This window comes from Nothobranchius furzeri, chromosome 13 (genome assembly GCF_043380555.1).
Source record: "Nothobranchius furzeri strain GRZ-AD chromosome 13, NfurGRZ-RIMD1, whole genome shotgun sequence".
Lineage (NCBI taxonomy): Eukaryota > Metazoa > Chordata > Actinopteri > Cyprinodontiformes > Nothobranchiidae > Nothobranchius > Nothobranchius furzeri.
The window spans coordinates 66,004,331-66,024,757 of NC_091753.1; the positions used below are offsets into that span (position 1 = coordinate 66,004,331).

General features: G+C 48.1%; 1 protein-coding gene across 4 annotated transcripts in view; it reads left to right on the forward strand.

The window, feature by feature from the left end:
- Positions 1-10,274: 10,274 nt before the first annotated feature.
- The window catches only part of pcsk7 (proprotein convertase subtilisin/kexin type 7), a 66,898-nt gene continuing 56,745 nt past the window's right edge, over positions 10,275-20,427 (forward strand). The window contains exons 1-3 of one of the 4 annotated variants that reach the window (XM_054735108.2): positions 10,275-10,701; positions 15,881-16,188; positions 16,300-16,542. In XM_054735108.2, coding sequence (XP_054591083.1) covers positions 15,940-16,188; positions 16,300-16,542 — 492 coding nt within the window. In that variant the 5' untranslated portion in view covers positions 10,275-10,701; positions 15,881-15,939. Of the gene's footprint in view, positions 10,702-11,495; positions 11,957-15,880; positions 16,189-16,299; positions 16,543-20,427 lie in introns of those variants that run through there. The other 3 variants (XM_054735107.2, XM_054735110.2, XM_070543786.1) reach the window with 3 other exon arrangements.

The window sequence follows — 20,427 nt, forward strand, 5'->3', positions numbered from 1 at the left end:
GCACAAGCGCTGTATAAAAAATAAAAAAGAAAGAAATCTGCACCGCACCGAGGTTTTCTATTCTATGTCATATCACAGTGTCTGGGTTGGAAACAACAAGTTGGCGCCCCCTGCAGCTGCAGGCGCTCCTGCTGACTGAGAGGGTTCAGGTGCACCATGTGTGTATGAAAAACAGGAAGGGGAGGGGTGCGGTGGGGGAATTCACCTCTGGGTCTTTCCCAAATGAAATGAGCGGGTAGGGGCTGAATCAACTGTATTAACATGGCTAAAGTCAATCACATCTTGATGTTCTTCCATTTAACGCACATTTCATTGATAATATCATAAACACAGGCCTATCATTCTTTCAGGTTTTTATGAATTGTGTGAAATGGCCGAATAAAAAAAGGAAAAACAAAACGATTTTGCGGTCACCCCCCATCAAGGTCAAATTGTTTAGTCCTGACTAAAGGAAACTTATTGAGTCAAGAGCCAAACAGAAGAGATGAACATAAAAAGGCTAAAACCACCAGGTGCCCAATTCAGGACCAAAAAAGAAAAAAAGAGGAGAAAGATAATGTTATGGGTTACTCCTCCTGATTGTTGTAATGCGTGTTTTTCTTTCTCTGTGTAGGTTGGCTGTGGCTCTTCCTGCTGTTCCTGCCCCTCTTTGGAGCATCGGGGAATGCCGCAGCTGACTGCAATTTCCTGATTGCCACACCATGTATTTAAGCAGCTGCTTCCTGTGCATGGTGTGGCGTTGTTGTGAAGAGTTTCTGGTGTTTAGAGCATAGCTTTGTTTCGAGTCTGTGGTAGTTTTGTTTTGTATTACCCGTGAAGTCCTTTTCCCACTTATGTGGTGACTTTTTGTTATTAAAAGTAATCAGTATCGGATCTGGTCATCCTGTCTCCTGCATTTGGGTTTATTCCTGTGTACCCTCGCGAGACATTACAACGCCACCATGACCAACCCAGCAGGAGGAATACCAGCTGCCAACGTTCCCTTACCTGGGTCAGATGAGGACGCGGCAAGTGGAGGTGAACTTGCTGTATTGGCTCGGGAGTTACGCGGCTGCCTGTCCGGAATGCAACAACTCCATGGACGCCTCTCTAGGCTGGAGCAGGCTCCCACTCCGCAGGCTCCCACTCCGCCTCGTCAGGTCCGCCTGGGTTCCCCCGAGCTCTTCAATGGCACGGCTGTGGACTGCCGGCCGTTCCTCGCCTCCTGCAGGCTGCATTTTGACTTTAACCCCGGTGAGTTCCCCTCTGAAGAAAGCAAAGTAGCCTTCGCCATGAGCTTTTTAACTGGACAAGCTAAGAGGTGGGGCCTGGCGGAATGGGACCGAGGCTCGGACCTCCGCCGCTCTTTTCGGGAATTCTCTCGCCAGCTGCTCATGGTGTTCGATCCATCCACTCCTCACCGAACTGCTGCTGCTGACTTACTCTCCCTTAGGCAGGGCGGACGTAGCGTCTCTGCCTATGCAGTGGAGTTCCGTACCTTGGCAGCTAACACTCGCTGGCCGGAAGAGGCGCAGATCGACGTCTTCCTTCGAGGTCTCTCCAGCACTCTGAAGGACGAGCTGGCTGCACAGGAGGTTCCGGAGGATCTGGAGGAGCTAATCGAGCTGGCTACCCGCATCGATCGTCGGAGGATGGAGCGAAGCAGAGAGGAACGCCGTCTACCGGATTTTAACCACGCACCCCTCAGGGCCTTGTCACAGCCTCCCGTCGCTCGTGAGGCTCCGTCTCCTGTGGAACCCATGCAGCTGGGAGTGGGACGGCTCCCCGCATCTGAACGACGGAGACGGATGAGGGAGGGGCTGTGTCTGTACTGTGCTCGTCCCGGTCACCAGGTGCGTCACTGTCCGGGAAACGGGGGGGCTCACTAGCGGGGGGGCACCTAGTGAGTCGGTTTTCATCTTCCTCCCCACCCTCTCGACCCCCCGTCAATGTGCTGGTGACCTATGGCCAGATGCAGAATGCTTATGAGACTTTGATTGACTCTGGTTCAGATGGTGATCTGATATCCCAGGAGGTGGTAAGCGCACTTTTTATTCCAGTAATACCCGTATCCCCTGCCTTGCTCATCCGTGCCATAAACGGTTCCATCATCCACAGAGTAACAGCACGCACGGTTCCTATTAAGGTAACTGTTTCTGGAAACCATTCTGAACTTATGGATTTTTATGTAGTGGATTCCCTGAGGCCTCCGGTTATTTTAGGTTTTCCTTGGTTGTGTAAACATTCTCCTCACATTGACTGGTGTTCAGGCCGTGTGCTCTCCTGGAGCTCTTTCTGTTTGCTGAACTGTTTAACGGCTGCTGCTACACGCTCCTCTGTCTCTAACCCTCCTGTTGAACCTCCAGACTTAAGTTCGGTGCCCCCCGAGTATGCAGACTTGGCCGCTGTGTTTTGCAAGGTGCGAGCCAAGGCCCTGCCCCCTCATTGTCCTTATGACTGCGCCATTGACCTCCTGCCTGGAACGCAGCCTCCTAAGGGCCACATCTACCCCCTCGCCATCCCTGAGCGTGCGGCCATGGAGGAGTACCTACAGGAGAGCCTGCAGGCTGGGATCATTCGCCCTTCCTCATCGCCAGCTGGGGCGGGATTCTTCTTTGTGGGCAAGCGGGATGGGGGCTTACGGCCCTGCATTGACTACAGAGGGCTGAATGGTATTACAGTCCGGAACACTTACCCTTTGCCTCTGTTACAGTCTGCTTTTGATCTTCGCAGGGGGGCTCAGATCTTCACAAAGCTGGACCTGCGGAGCGCTTACCATTTGGTTCGTATCCGTGAGGGAGATGAGTGGAAGACTGCTTTCAATACTCCCAATGGCCATTTTGAGTATTTGGTCATGCCGTTTGGTCTCACCAATGCGCCCGCAGTTTTCCAATGCCTCATAAATGACGTTCTCAAGGACATGATCAACAAATTTGTGTTTGTTTATTTGGATGATATCTTGATATTTTCCCCAGACCGAGACACTCATGTGCAGCACGTCAGAGCCGTATTGCAGCGTCTTCTCGAGAACCAGCTGTTCTGCAAGGCGGAGAAATGTGAGTTCCACACAACACAAACCAAGTTCCTTGGGCATGTGGTTTCTCCTGGTTCAGTGCAGATGGACGAGGCTAAGGTACAAGCTGTTCTCGATTGGCCTGTCCCCGCGGATCGTAAGCAACTCCAGCGCTTCTTGGGGTTTGCTAACTTCTACAGACGTTTCATCAAAGGGTTCAGTGGCGTGGCTGCACCTCTCCATAAACTCACCTCAGCTCAGGTACGTTTTGTCTGGGACGTTGGAGCCAATAGGGCTTTTACTGAGCTTAAAAGACGTTTCTCTACGGCTCCTATCCTGACACAGCCTGACCCCTCCAAACAGTTTATTGTGGAGGTCGATGCGTCTGAGTCTGGGGTGGGGGCCGTGTTGTCACAGAGAGCGTCTGATAACAAAGTTCATCCCTGCGCGTATTTCTCCTGCAAGCTCAATCCTGCAGAGAGAAACTACGACATAGGGAACAGAGAATTGCTAGCTGTTAAGCTAGCCCTTGATGAATGGCGCCACTGGCTGGAGGGTGCAAGACAGCCTTTTCTGGTGTGGACAGACCACAAGAACCTCGAGTACATTCGCACGGCTAAGCGACTTAATCCACGCCAAGCCCGGTGGGCTCTGTTTTTTGACCGTTTCAACTTCACCCTCTCTTATCGCCCTGGCAGCAAAAACATCAAACCTGACGCCTTGTCCCGACAATATCAGCAGGACTGCAGGTCGACAGAGGTCCCGGGTACCACCACCATCGTTCCTCCTGTCCTGGTACTTGGGGCTAACCGCTGGGCCTTGGAACGTAGGGCCAAGTCTGCAGTTTCAGGCACGGTCCCAATCCCTGATGGATGCCCCCCTAACTGCTTGTTTGTACCTTCGAGTCTACGCCCCGCGGTGCTGAAGTGGGGGCACTCGTCACGCCTGGCTTGCCATCCCGGGATGACAAGGACCGCCTTCCTGGTGGCTCAGCGTTTCTGGTGGCCCACCATGTCCTCTGACATACGAGCTTTCGTCTCCTCGTGCCCTGTGTGTGCCAGTGCTAAAGTGCCCAGAACCCCTGCTGCAGGTCTCCTACAGCCTTTACCTATCCCCTCAAGACCATGGTCCCACATAGCCATGGACTTCATCACGGGTCTGCCCCGTTCAAGAGGTAACACTGTCACTCTGACTATCGTGGACAGGTTTTCGAAGTTGGTTCATGCTGTGCCCCTACAGAAACTACCTTCGGCAAAACAACTGGCCGAGATAGTGGCACGACATGTGTTTCGACTGCATTACCTCTGATCGGGGTCCACAGTTCGTGGCAGCATTCTGGAGGGAATTCTGCAAGCTCCTCGGGATAACGGTCAGTTTAAGTTCTGGTTTCCATCCTCAGACCAACGGGCAAGTGGAGCGGTTTTAATCAGGACTTGGAGACCACCCTACGAGCTATGTGCTCTAAGAACCCCCCGACCTGGTCCTCACAGCTCCCTTGGCAGGGGCGGCGTTAGGCCCGGCTACTTGGGCTGAAGCCCCGGATCTTTCATGATAAGCCCCGGATCTAAATCGCGGAAGTAACATGCAATACCAAAGTCACACAGAGAGGGCGCAGCTGGCAGTAGTTTGTAAAGTCCCATTTAGTCGTCACACACACAGGTGTGTGGTGAAATTTATTCTCCGATTTTGACCCATCCCCTGAGTTGCAGACACGCCGCGCTCGGGAACTATTTGGTGGTTTAATCCCCCAATCCAACCCCAATCCAATGCTGAGTGTCAAGCAGGGAGGCATTGGGTCCCATTTTTCTCAAAATCTTTGGTATGACCCGACCAGGAGTTGAACCCCTGATCTCTCGATCTCAGGGCAGACACTCTACCACTAGGCCACTTAGTCAGTATACAGTTTACCTGAGACTGAAGAGAAGCCCTTCAGCAGCTGGCTTCTGCAGTCTCTGTCTGAAACGCATGAGTGAAGATGGACATAAGGACGTTTTTTTAGACCAAAAGTACAACGACAGAACCCCAGCTCTGATGAGACTGGTGTTGACTCAGGTTTGTGAGTCTTATTTGAAAATATTTGTTGTGCTGCTGGTTTGCCTAAAGTTAGCTTACTATCAGGTAAAGTTGTTGGAGAAAGAAAGGGAATATTCACTATCATCTCACACTAAACACTAACAGGAACAATACTCTGCCCTGAATATGCTGAATATGTAGCTTCAGATTAAACATTATGTGGTACAAGACAAATATATATGATGTTGACTAGTGCGTGTCACGTGTGTGCGCGCATGCGTGTGTGTGCGCGTGCACGCGCGTGTGTGTGCGCGCGCGTATGTGTTAAGCCCCGGATCTTCTTCAGTCCTAAATCCGCCCCTGTCCCTTGGGCAGAATATTCCCATAATTCTCTTGTGAACTCTACCGGTTTCTCCCCTTTTCAGGCTGCCTATGGTTATCAGCCCCCACTTTTCCCCCATCAGGAGAGGACTGCATCGGCCTCCGGCCCCGCCGCGTTTGTACGACGCTGTCGGCGCACTTGGGTGGATTACCGCTCTCGTCTGGTCCAGAATCAGGAACGGTTCACCGCAGTGGCGAACCGTCGGAGATCAGCCGCACCCGACTACAAGGTGGGAGACAAGGTTTGGCTTGCCTCGACAGATGTGCCATTGAAAGGGGGTTTGAGAAAGCTCCTTCCTCGGTACATCTGGCCCCTATTCAGTGTCCAGGGTCATCAACCCGGTGGCGGTCAGGTTGGACCTTCCTCGCTCCCTGCGGATCCACCCTGTTTTCCACGTGAGCAAGCTTAAGCCCTTTGTGACTAGCCCCTTGCATCCGCCCCCTGCGGCTCCGCCTGCTCCTCGCCTTGTGGAAGGTGGCCCGGTCTTCAAGGTGAACAAGCTCCTGGCCTCTCGGAGGGTGGGTCGGGGCATCCAGTACCTGGTGGATTGGGAGGGTTACGGCCCGGCGGACCGCCAGTGGGTCCCCGAACGCCACCTCCTGTGCCGTGACCCGATCACCCGTTTTCACCGGGACAACCCTGATCAGCCTCGTCGTCCGTCTGGAAGCCGGACCTTGTGAGGGGGGTTATGTTATGGGTTACTCCTCCTGATTGTTGTAATGCGTGTTTTTCTTTCTCTGTGTAGGTTGGCTGTGGCTCTTCCTGCTGTTCCTGCCCCTCTTTGGAGCATCGGGGAATGCCGCAGCTGACTGCAATTTCCTGATTGCCACACCATGTATTTAAGCAGCTGCTTCCTGTGCATGGTGTGGCGTTGTTGTGAAGAGTTTCTGGTGTTTAGAGCATAGCTTTGTTTCGAGTCTGTGGTAGTTTTGTTTTGTATTACCCGTGAAGTCCTTTTCCCACTTATGTGGTGACTTTTTGTTATTAAAAGTAATCAGTATCGGATCTGGTCATCCTGTCTCCTGCATTTGGGTTTATTCCTGTGTACCCTCGCGTGACAGATAAAGGTATGTACGCTCTCATGATGCATGTTTTCCATTTTTTGAACCAGTTAAATGGGATTTTAACGGTTAAATTCGGTCAACTAATTGCTAACAGAGCTAATGGGGCTGAAATATTAAAAAGAATATTTAAATGGTTCGAAAAAATTCCTGAATCGTGTTTTACTGATTCAAACTAGGATTTGTTAAATGCTCGCTGCAGCCTGTGGCCTGCCTGAACAACAACAAACACATGTTGATCATGTTCACATAATAATAAATAAAACAACTGTACAAGCAGAAGAAAACTGCCCACTCACCACTAACTATCCTGTTTATTTATTGCAGATGGCTGCACTGAATATTTTTTACATGATTTGTTCTGTAAAAGGTGGCATTTTTGGTAGTCTACAGTTTTTTTTATGTCAGTTTAAATTACAATTTCAGAGGCAATTGTAAAATATTATGGATCATGATAAAGATCTATTGGAGATCTACCCCAACTTTTGGACTGCTCTGCCAGTCACTGTGGCTCAAGCTGAGAGGAGCTTTTCAAAACTTGATCAAGTCATACCTGAGGTCACCTATGTTTCAGGGGCGGCTCACTAACCTGGCTCTGATTAGTATCAATCAGGCACGCAGATAGGGTGGGGGACGGGGGGGATCTGTCCCCCCCCAGATTCAGATCGACCCCGATCCATCCCCCCCCAACCAAGGCCAGAAAGAAAACAAAATCGGAGGTTTAGCTCTTGAAGCTCCTTTTTCCAATTACCAAGAATGCAGCATGACGTAAACAAACACCGACTCCAGAGGCGCCAAAGTGGTTGCTGCTAGGATGCAGGATGAAGCGAAAAAGGCAACGATTACTGCGTATTTAAAAAAGACCAACAGTGTAAGTAGGCGGGACCGATCTGTCTGTTTATGCGTGTTGGTTCTAGTTTCAGTACGTTGTTGTCATGTTGGGACTTACTCGTTATAAGTGCCAACGCCTCATTGCTGACTTTAACAAGTCTCATCTACAAATATGATCCCTCATGAAGTTACTACTTTACACCAGAAGATAGAGGAGATGTGGAACCTTCAGGCTGAGCAAAGTTTGGGAGTTTTTAGAGTTTGAAAATCGCCTCCCGCTGAGAGGCTCCCAGTCGGGTAGAGGAGGAGACGCGCGTAGCATGAAGAGAGCAGATATTCGATAAAACGTATAATTGCTGGCAGCTCTGGTCTTTGTTGACTGATCACTTTGTCTGGTCGTGACTGACTCTGATTATGAAGCAGAATATTGACTCTGATGAAGAAATTCACTCATCCAGCCGGAAAGGTTGATGCTGCTGCAGCATCAGACAGCTGGTGCTGCACGAGAGGTGTGTGGAGTTTACAAGCTCCAAACGTTGGGTTTGATGTTGGTTTAACCTTCTCTGGGACGTGGTGGATGTAGAAATGATGGGAAAACACCGCTAACGTGACAGACGTAGCGACAATGTAAAAAAAAAGGCCGAAAAAAGAGGCAGATGCCGATGCGTTAGGTATGGAAGTCAAGTGTGCCACATAATCATAAAAAAGGTAAAATATAAAATTTTAAAAGAGATTTATATATTTATATATAAATGAAAACTTTCCAAATATAATGAAAATGTATAAATAAGGTAAAAATACGAAGGAACATCTGTTGGTCAGGCTGAAAAGTTTGGGAACCACTGCTCTAAGTGATAAGTGAATACTGTTTCTTATTATATTTTATGTGCAGGTTTTTTAGGGCTTTTATGTTTTCTGTAAAGATCGGTACGCTGAAAATCATTTCATGTTTTGCATAAAGCATGACGTTTTGGTTAGTACATGATTGGGAGAATAACAAATGACTGAATTAAATAGTGGGGCGACTCTGTCAGTGCGCCCCAGGGCAGCTGTGGCTACATCATAGCTCATCACCACCAGTGTGTGAATTGATGAATAATACACTGTAGTGTAAAGCGCTTTGGAGTCCTTACTCTGAGAGGCGCTATCGTGGACGTAATTTTTGGGGGGGGGGGGGACAGGGGGGACATGTCCCCCCCACTTTTTCCAAAGTCAATTTTTGACCCCTGCACTTTTTACCATCCAAAAACAATATTACACTATATTAAATTGACACTGGTTGAGCTCTAGGACCAAGCAGAAAACAACCGTTTGTGTTGAAGCCTGTTTCCCATTAGAGCAGTGGTTCCCAACCTTTTCCCAAGGTACCCCCTTTTTTACCAGTAAAATTTTGACGACCCCCTCCCATTCTCTCTTCCAGTACAAACAGTATTATAAAATTGTTCAAGCACATTTTAATATGCCTTGATTCAATAGATAACAGTAATAGTAGGCTCCAGTACAGAACAAAGTCATTAACAAAACCAAACAGAGCATAATGTGCTTGACAGCTTGTATTACTTTTCTGAACACATTGTTTCTTATAAACACTGATAAATCAATCATTCCTTTCAATAAATGTTTGACACATAAAAAATACACTGAGCAAAATGTACTTAAATGTGTATATTACTGTTTATACTAGATTATTTACTGTAAAGGCTGTGATTAATCAACCAGTCCTATCTTTAATGAACTTTTGACACTTGAAAATAAAACAGTGAGCTGACCAAAATGTTCTTAAAAGTGTGTTACTTTTTCTGTACTAATTATTTCCTGTCTTGATATCAGTAAACTTTTCACTCATGAAAAAAATGTGAGCAAAATGTAGGCTATAAACAAGTAATAAATGAAGTTTTAACCCCTTAAAGTGGAGAGGTCCGGGCGACCCACTGAGAGGATTCGGCGCCCCCTTGTGGGGGTCGGGACCCCCAGGTTAGGAACCACTGCATTAGAGCATACTGTAAAGATACAACCCCCCCCCCCCCCCCCCCCCCCCCAAAGTGAAAATTACGTCCATGGGCGCTATACAAGTGTGGATCATTTATCATTTATAGTGTTGATCAGGCAGAGATTTGTTGCATAATGGTTTCCAACACGCATATAAAAGTGTTAGTTTTTACGTAAACCGTTGGAGGAAATTACACAAACTGACTGAGCTCTAGTTAAGGCGCTTGCAATAGTTTGTGTATGTGTACGTGCGTGTGTGTGTGTGTGCGTGTGTGTGTGTGTGTGTGTGTGTGTGTGTGTGTGTGTGCGTGTGCGTGCATGTGTTTGGGGGAGGGTACATTGGAACTTTGTCCCCCCCATTTTGAAAATCCTATGTGCGCCCCTGGTATCTCAGTAGGGGAGCAGATTTCATATGGTGACATTATTGATGATGTTGCATCAAGGTTAGGTTTTAATTTTAGTTTGTGTTTTCTGTTCTAAGTGCAATGCTGTAGTGATTATCTTTAGTTTGTAATGTGTGAAACATTTTTGCTATTTAGAATATTTATTATCTATTATGTTCATATATTCTTAATATTTAGTTATTGTTTGTTTTTGTATATTTGATTCTATATATTTTGATACAGTATATAATGTATATTGCTTTACATTCTGACAACTTCATAGTAATTAATGTAAATATGTGCAACTTAGAAAAATGAATGTTCAATAGTCGTTCTAATAAAACATGCCTGTTTGTAGAAAACATGCGTGTGTTCGTGCAGGTGGGGTGGTGTGGTGGTGGTGGTAGGGGAGGGGCTCAAAGGGGGCCTCGCCCGGGAGTAATTCCATGTAAAACCGCCACTGCCTATATAGTTGTCATCATCAACGTAACATGATTTACAGAATACGTGTGACCAACTAACATTTCATGTTCTACCACCGGATGTTTGGATCAAAATATTAACCAATCAGATCTTAGATCAGGTGAGAGCCAGGCGTTTCCCGTCATCCCCTAGGTTTTGCAGCCGAGGGAGAGCAACTGCAGTGCCTTGCTCCAAAATCTGCGGCCGCCTTGATCTCACGTGGTTATCGTTGCCTACGTATGCATGACGTCAAAGCAAGTCGGCGTCAAGTGAGTCGGACACAAATCTAACCGGCATGCACTGTGCACCGATCACCGCTGATCTAATCTGCGCAGAACTGGCTCATCTCGAACACAGCCTATGAAATGATCAATCGTAGGGGAACCCTTCCAGCCAATCAGCAGCGAGAAAGGCGGCATGCTATTAGGACGTCATTTTTGGGACCAATCAGCACCCGCGCTTTGTGAAGACCAATGACGTATTACGCCTGAAAGGAGCTCGTGGATCGCGGAAGTGATGTGACAAGCTCAGGTAAACTGCTCTAGATATTTAAAAACAACCGTGAAACGACGTAATTTCCAGGGAAAAGTAAGATTTAAAAAATTGTTGTAGCATTATAGGTTGTAATTGCTACGTTACACTTGTGTTAAGTCGTGTTTTTGAAACAATCATTTATTTAATCGTGTTCACCGTCAGCTAACTAGAAGAACAACATTGTTGTTGAAACTTGAGCCTGGTTGTAGTTATCGTGTTTTTGTGACTGAATCGTCAATTGTGTTAGCTTAGAGGCTAAGTCATAATAACAAACGGACAGCTGAAGAGACAAATGAGTTACAGCTTTCGTCTGACATGACCGGAGTTCAGGCAGCTCCGCTCATTTTGCTTTTTAACAAAGACAACCATGTTAGGTTGTCGGTGATATTACAATGTCTCACCTGGGACGCACACTTCCAGCTAATGATTGTGTCAGAGGTCACAATCCGATATTCATTTGTTTTAAAGTTAAACTGAGATTGTTATTTTCGTTTGGTGCTCATGATAACGGTTGTTGATCCAAATGAACGAGTCACCCCCTCACGTGTGTTTTCGTTTGCTTGGTCACAGTAAAATGTTTGATTATCCAGTTCAACATGGCTGTTTGTGTAAATGCTACAAAAATCTCTTAACTGTGATTAACTCTCATGGCAGTAACATCTTCAGTCACACCAGTCTCATCATCATGGAGGTTGTTTCGCTCCTCTTTACAGAACAGTTTTATTTCAGCCACGTTGGATGGTTTATAGTGTGAACAGCCAATTTAACGCCAGCATCGTAATATGTAGGTCCAAGCTCTGACCAGGCCACCACAAACCCTGGGACGTAATTTGGGGGGGGGGGGGGGGGGGGGGGGACAGGTGGGACATGTCCCCCCCACTTTTTCAAAAGGCAGTTTTGGTCCCCTGCACTTTTTTCCGTCCAAAAACAATATTACGCTCCATTAAATGGATTTGGTTGAGCACTAGGACCGAAACGGAAACCGGTTTCCTATTAGACCCGCCCAAAAGCTAATCTATTGGCTCTGCTGATACTTGCTAGTATTATTGGCTGTTGCTGCTGTCACTCCAAGTTGTAAACAGTCAGAACGTGCTCACATTGTTTTGCTAGTTTGGAGCCGCTAGGGAACACCGGTACTGAGTCACATCGTCAACTAGACGCTGTGTAATATCAGAGCTCAGCTCAGCTTCCATTACATAACATTTGAATAAGTGTTCATTTGTGAGTCTTTGGTAGTTAGGCACAGCCAGGAAGCAGCATGTCAAGAAAACGAAAAGTGGATATAAGAGACTTCTTTCTAAGTCAAAACGTAAGTTGGACATGTGACACCCCTGCATTAAGCTCAGACTCACCTCCTCCTTCACACACATACTCAAAACTAACTTTTACAAACTCATCTCCTCCACATAACTGACTCCTCAGACACAATTTATTCGTATTATTATAATTATTTTTTTATTATTACTATTATCATCATAATTATTATTACTAGTAGTAGTAGAAGTGTAACTTCAAATCTTTTATCATTTAACTTTATTGTAAACTTATCTATTGCAATGTATATGTTCACATTAAAAAGCTCTGAAAAATGAACAGTATCATCATCGTCAACAGATTTTTTTTAAGCTTAATGTCAAAGATGTACACTTTTCATTAGATTTATCTTATTTTTTCCATTTATTTTTTGTGTGTTGAAATGCAACAACTGTTTAAACACTTTTAAGGGAAAAACATATTTAATATGTTTTTATACACTCAAATGTTAGGGTGATGATCATGTGTAAAACATTAGTTCAGCATGTCCTCTAACACAGCAAATGAACAAACGGCCAGATCTCAGGAGGACCGTTTATGTATAAATAATTTTTATACTTTTGACTAGGCCTGGGAAAGTAACAAATTTTTCTGGACGATATTTTGTCCAACAAATTGTTGATGATAAGCGATATCATTGTCAACATTATCTAGACCAAAATAACTACTAATATAATGTTAATATATCATAACAATGCAAGTACACCCTTTAAAATGCAACAAATAAACCTTCATTTACCATTGAAATGTCCAGAACCAGAACTTCTAAATGAATAAAAATAACAAACAAAAATTAAATAAAAAAGGAATCTCACTCCCTGTTAGAAAATGTTGCACCAAAAACAATTAAAAAAAGACCCAAAACAATAAATACAATGGCCTATCCATTGTCAACAGCAAAAACTGCACTTCTATAATGATAATAAATAAAAATAATAATAGAGTTGTACATTTTTTAACTTTGATATATATATATATATTGAGGATGGAAAAATTATTGAGATGGGCACGTGACGTGTCAAGGGGTCTTTACATAACACCCCCACCCCAAATCCGCACAAGCCTGCTGTGTCCCCCCCACTTCTGAAATCAAAATTTCGTCCCTGCACAAACCCATAAAATGATCCACCAGAGGTGGGCTGGCAGTTACGCTTCAGATCATGGATCTGCTGCATAATGAGCCTGACCTCAAGATGACAACGTGTTGGTCAGGAGAACAACGGACCTTTTTAGTAGAGTAGAGACATGGTCGCATCAGTTATGACAAGTTGTCCTGGTCCTGGCCACACCATCACACCTCCACCACCATGTCTGACTGTTGACATTCCTTCTTATTGTCAGACCCCAATGTGTTTCTTTTCAGTAACTTATCCTGCTTCATGTTGTCAGGCAGGTTCTGTTCAGGTGAATTTTTAATTCTGCAGGTCTGGTCATGATCAGCTCTGGGTGTGGCTGCTGGATCTGAACTCCGATACAGTGTGTGGTGTTTACCAGTGATCTCTGGAAATATCAATTGAAATGTTGTTTAAATTAATCAAATGGTGCCCAGTTGTTGAAAAACAATGGCACCTTTGTTACATAGAACCATAATGGTCTGAAATACATGGGAGCGGGTCTAAGTCTCTGACTGACGCTATATTAGTTTCCTTCTGTGGTAGTCTGCTTGGACAATAAACATTTCTACGCGGTTACAAGACTTCTGCCGTTCATGAACGTTGTTTTGCACATTCACCTCTTCACTTGTTGCCAGTGATGAAAGAGTCTGATGTGCTTGTCATTTTCCTGGAGGTTGATGGAGGACTAGAAAATTGCCCTCCCAGGGTTTTTTTTTTTTTTACCTTAATGGCCATCCATCGGTAAGGTCTTACTCAAACACAAAAGTACCATCTGCTTGCGTTGATGTAGGCGCAGGGTCCAAAATTAAATTTTTTACTCACCGGCCAAGTTGGCCGGTAGATGATGAAAATCTACCGGCCGGCCAAAATTCTAAATGATTTAGATCTACCTAAAGCATGTTATTCTATATTATGTTGATTCCAAGCAGAGTGACAAAATAATTAAAACATCAATTAATAAGGAAAACAACTCTTTTGTCACTTTTACTATTTATTTATTTATTTTTAGAGATGTTTTTATGAACTCTTTCATTGAAATCTAGTCAGACTCCTTGTTTTCTCTGTCCATGAAGTCTGGCCTCCTGCTTCTGACACCGTCTTTGTGCCGAAGCATTACAGCCTCATTTGGGTCCTAGTCCTTGATCTCTGGAGAACACAGCTGCACCATGAGAATATCTGAAAGTGTGTCAGGGCTAGGGTTGTCATGGTAACCGGTGTAGCGGTAAACCCCAGTAAAAAAGTTGACAATAATAATAACCGTCTTGTTTTTTTTTTAATCTATTATCTCGGTGGATTACCGTGGTCGCGGTGTAGGCGCGGTGACCCTTACCAGCCACTGTATCATCTGCTGGAAGTTGCCGGCGGCACATGCGCGCTTTGTTGTTTACGACCAAAACTTTCTTTAAGCTAAAGCTGAAATAATGGCCAGAGGAGACGGCAGCACTCGGGACATTTATTATCCCTCAAAGAAGACAAAGTGGGAAGTATGGGCATTTTTTGGATATTTGAAGAATGCCGAGGGACAGTTGTCTGTGAAAGGCAGCAACGCTACGTGGCCATCATAATGTAGCCTGTCTCACGACTCCGCCACCTCCAGTTCGCCACATTTCACAAAATCTTCTGGTTGCCACTGGTCCTGGTGGTTTTTCTTCCAGTTCGACGAGTTTTCTTTTGGAAGGCTGGCTGACTCCAGTTAAAAACCGCCACATTTCACCGCTAGTTTTAACACGAAGCTAACTGCTAACTTGATAAACTGATTGAATGGGATAGGTGGAAATGACGTTTGATGCGGCGCTCACGTTTCGCGTACGTTGCATGCAGGCGGGAGGAGTATCAGAAATCCATGGAAGATGACTGATAAGCATAACTAATTTGGTGCAAATATTTACTCGCCATGTGGCAGGTAGAGCTCAAAAATTTACTCGCATTTGGCGAGTGGCGAGTGTTAATTTCGGACCCTGTGTAGGCGTGTACTGCTCCCTATCGCCACAGAAAATACACACTGTGACTTTAACCACAGTTCATTCATTATTTAACAACAACTGCATTAGCTTTTTTCCCACAGGCCAGTTAGGTTTGGTGAACTGTTTGTCTTGATAAAATAAATAAGTTAAAAACTGTTTTTTATTTACTCAGGTTATTTTTATCCGATATTGAACTTTGTTGCCTGTTCTGATAGACAAAGACAAATAACGGACCTGTCAGATGCTTTTGCACAGAGCTGTATTCCTACACACAGTAATGGTTTGTGTTGTTTTCTTGCACCTATGATCCGCCACGTGTACTCCGTACTCTATTGCCGCTGTTGTTGCATTGTTAACATGCCTGTCTACACGTCTGACTTAGGGCTGGACGATAATTCAATAGTTCAATATATCCATGGATTGACATGTGGTGCCATACGACAAAAACGGGTCGACAAAACTCCGAGAACAAAAAAAGTTTCCTTTTTTCATTCTAACCTATCAGGTAGCAGCAAACTAGACTCCCTACTTACTCCTAACCAATCAAAACCACAGACTCGGCACGCTACGTCACCAGGCCCTCCCCTCTCAAACCAAAACAGAGCGTGAGGCAGCCAGATGTCTCAGCGAGAAATAGGGCTGCATGTAAAATATTTTTTCTACAATTTAGAAAATGTTTTCAAAAATTATCTATCGATCGAAATAAAAATGTATCGTCCAGCCCTACTCTGACACGACTTCCATTTCAGGCTGCAGCTGTGGTTTTCAGCAGCTGACTCTGAATGCACACAGACTCACTCACTCTCTTTCACGTTTCTTTTGTTTCTGGCTGATGAACAGATTGCCGCTCAGATGAAGAGGTCTCGCCCGGTCGACTCAGCGTGTCACCCTTCGTTGCCATGGCACTGCTCTATTTCCCCACATTCCTCTTTCTCATTTTTCTTTCTTGTTTAGCCCTCTTACTTCTCACCGTTTTGCCCTCTGCTTCTCCATCATTTCCCTTCACACCTTCCTCCCACTCCTCCCCTTGGCTGTCACCTTCCTGTGGTGCAGGTCAGTCCTGGGCTGTCCAGATCCATGATCACTCAGATCAAGAAGAGGAAGATGGGGGACAGAGTTCTGTGAGCCTGGACATGATGGCAGACAAGGTACAAAACACATCAATAATTCAACAAACTAATATTGTAGTTTTGCTTGTGTAAAGAAGAGATTTCTGCTCGTCCAGATTCATAACTATTCTGTCATTCTGTCAATCACAGGTAGCAAAGCAGGCTGGGCTGCAGAACCAGGGTCAGATTGGAGAGCTGGAGGGCCACTACCTGCTCTGCTCTGTAAGGTCCAGAGCCGAGTCGGTGGGGCGGGTCTGGAAAAGGAGCATCCAACCAGAAGATGTTCTAGCATCCCATCCACATGTCATGTGGTACTCCAAGGAGCAAGTGCTTAGCCGCTCAAAGAGATCCGTGACCTTCAATGACCCCAACTATCCTAAGCAGTGGCATTTGGTGAGAGCATTTAAGATGACTTTGTGTTCTATTTCGTCTAGTCTTAGCCCTTAAGCTAGCTGCTATTGGAAGGATGATCTCCGCATCAGCCAATCATGAAGAGCTAAAATGTACGCCCACCAATAGTGGGCCCCCTCGTGGTATATAACCGCAGTGACCCCACTGCTCACCTCCTTTTTCTCTTCATGCCAAGCTTGAGAGCTTTATTAAAGAGCAAATATTATCCTAAAAGAGCAAATTATCCGAAGACGACTTACCAGCCATGTCCAGCAACGCCAGACCCTGCCCGACCTGCCAGACGGGCTCCATTTCCAGCGGCGACCTGCACGCTAAGTGTGAGGTCTGTCTCGGGGCTCACCACGCTGGCCTGGCCTTGACCCCGCAGGCCTCGTGCCCGTTCTGTGCCGCTCTGCCCGTGGCGGAGAAGATTCGCTTCGCTCAGCGGGTCCTTCTGCCCCAGTGGCTTCTCGCTCCTCCCTGCCAGCAGTACGAGCACTGCTCCAGGAGCTGCCCGCCATCATTTCTGCGGCAGCAGCCCGCAAGGGGCTAGCTGTGCCAGAACCGGCCCCGCCTGAAGCGGATGATTTGGCGGGAATTTTCGGGGCGACTCAGACACGCGTGTCTATCTGGCCGCGCTTCCCTGCTGCTATGAGCTGCTGGTCTGCCACCTTCTCCGAGCCTGCCAAGCTCAAGGCACCAGTCTCCACGTATGCGCCCATCACCAAGGTCGAGGGGTTTTCCGACCAAGCCTGGCCGTCCGTTCCTCCGCTAGAGCCGGACTTGGCCTCGCTGTTCGGCGCCAAGAACCACCTCGCTGACCCGCGAGCTGTTCCCACTTCAAAACATGACCAGCTGCTGACGCGGCTCACCGACCGCGCACATCAGTGTGCCTTTCTGACCGGCGCTGCAGGGAATAACATCGCCCTTCTTGCCTTCGGCGTCTCAAAGATGATGGAGGAGCTGGAAGCTCCCGAGGAGTCGAAAGCCGTCATTACTAAGACTGCTGATGCTATCCTCAATCTGTGTGCTGCCTTGCTCACCGGTTCTGCTCGCATCGCTGCCTGGCAGACCCTCATCCAGCGAGCAATCTGGCTGAAGGCCCTGCCCTCCATTCCGGAACATCTGCAAAGGGAGATGCTAGACGGCCCCATCACCACCGATGTTCTGTTTGGTCCCCATCTTAGGGGCGTCATTGAGCGGGCTCAGAAGACGGCCGAACTATCGGCTACGGTGCGAGACCTGGTCCACCCTCGGTCAGCCTCGCACTCCGGCCGTTCAGCCAGAGGATGGGACGAACGGCGCGGAAGCTTCAGACGTCCAGCTGCACCGCCCGCTCCACGGAGCCGGCCTCCCGCTTCGGCTCCACATCAGCGGGACTAGCGAGATGGCGGACAACGGTTCCGGCGGGGCCAGCAGAGGCAGTCTTGGCAGTCCCAAGTGCAGGAGCCTCGCCGAAAGCAGCCACGGAAGTGACTCTTTGGGGGGAATGTGTGTGTTACTGATTGTTCTGATGTTGTTGTTGGTTTTGAAATAAAACCCAAAAAACGTCACTCAAAGAGCACAATCCTACAGTCCTCCGCAGAATCCTCTGCCGTGTTCTCACACATGTTCCCCACACCAAGCACTGCTGCACGCACACATGTTCCTGCAGGTACAGGCAGTCATAATACACGGCCAGCCGTAAGGGTGCGCTCCATTTGCGCTCCGGCCCCAGCATCCGGCCAGGCCCAACTCTTCCCGCTCTCCCCACACCGTTGGGTGGGGCGGGATGTCAGGTCGCTGTCTCGACCACGCGCGGCGGCACAGTGCGCGGCTCCATCCGCTGGCACTCTGTCGCCCCCGTGCACGGGCCCGGCTCCCACTCGTCCTTCACTCTCGGACTCCACGCTCCGCGGTGTGGACCAGCCTGTTCCAGCTGTTTCGCACTCGCCCTTTCGAGCGCAGCCCTCCATGGGTCGCCCCCAGTTCTCTGGTACGGGCGACGGCGGTAAGGGCGCATGCACAACCCTCGGACGTTGTTCACGTGACCGCGCACACGCGTCCACTGTCGGAACGCGCGCACGAGTGGCGCCGCCTTTGCATCATGAGCAAATGGATTTCGGACACCATTCATTGCTGCGGTCACACACTTCATTTTCAGGCCACTCCACCTCCCTTCAACGGGATCGTGGAGACGACGTTCACATCGCAAGTACAGTCTCAGGCCCTAGAGCTGGAGCTGCGGGAACTTCTGTCCAAGGACGCTATTTCCTGAGTCCCTCGCGGACAAGAACTCTCGGGCTTCTATACTCCCGCTACTTCGTAGTACCGAAGAAGTCGGGAGGAATGAGGCCGATTCTCGACCTGTCCCTGTTCAACTGCTCCATAGCAGTAATGCATTTCCGCATGTTAACGATGAGACAAGTCCTGGAATACGTGCGCCCCGGGGATTGGTTCACGTCAATCGACCTGAAAGACTCATACTTCCACATACCAGTAGTTCCAAACCACCGGAAGTTTCTGCGTTTTTTGTTCAAGGGAGTTCAATATCAGTTCAATCGCCTCCCTTTCGGCTACTCGCTAGCCCCGCGCACCTTCTCCAAATGTCTGGAGACCGCGCTCCAGCCACTGCGCACGGAGGGAATGAGGGTCTTATTTTACCTGGACGATCTTCTCCTGTGCGCTCGGTCCGAGGACGAGGCGTCACAGCAAACCAGGAGGTTGACAGAGCATCTGTCAACCCTAGGGTTTTCTATAAACTGGGAGAAGAGCTCCATCCTTCCGTCCCAGTCGATTGTGTATCTCGGGGTGGAGCTGAACGCCTCCCTAATGAGAGCACGTTTGTCGCCTGCAAGAGCGGCAGATCTCTCCACGGTGATCTCCCGTGTACAACCCCGCAAGATCGTGAGAGCCCTGATAGTCATGAAACTCCTGGGCATGATGTCCGCAGCCCACTCGGTGGTACCGCTAGGTTTGCTGCGCACGAGGCGCTTGCAACGCTGGTTCATCCGCCTCCAGGTACACCCAATACGTCAGAAGAGACGTATGTTGAGGATTCCCCCTTCAGTGGGCGGGGACCTCGCTCACTGGGGGAACCCCTGCATCCTCTCACGCGGGGTTCCCATCGGACGTCCTGCGTCACATGTATCTGTGTTTACGGATGCGTCACTGTCGGGGTGGGGGGGGGGGGGGGGGCACGTGCTTGTCCCATACGGTGGCAGATCGCTGGCCCTCCCACGCGCACGAGCACATAAATGTGTTGGAGCTTATGACAGTGAGGAATGTGATCAGACACTTCACTGCCCTTCTCGAGGGCCGTCATGTCGAAGTTCACACAGACAACCAGGTGGCGGCAGCCTACATAAATCGCCAAGGGGGAGTTCGATCCTTCCCACTGTTGCGTGTCGCCACAGATTTACTGTGTTGGACACATGTCCATCTGCTGTCCATCAGAGCCATCTACATTCCGGGGGTACTGAATGTAGCGGCAGACATCCTGTCGAGAGGGGGACCCCGCGACTCCGACTGGCGTCTGCATCCTGCACTGATATCACAGATCTGGATCAGGTTCGGGGAACCGTCTGTGGATCTGTTCGCGGCTCGCGAAAACGCTCAGTGTCGCCTGTGGTTTTCCCTGAGTCCCCGGGACGGACCCCCGCTCGGGGCGGACGCCCTCTCACACCAGCCCTGGCCTCGAACGCTCCTTTATGCGTTTCCACCAGTCCCTCTGATTCCCCGTCTCCTGGACCGAATTCGGTCGGAACAGCTCTCTGTGATTCTGGTGGCTCCCAGACGCTTGTCTGCGTCATGGTTTCCGGACCTGCAAGCGCTAGTTTCCGGCTCCCCGTGGAGGCTCCCGTGGAGGGCGGACGCCCTTCTCCAGGCGGATGGGATAATCAAACATCC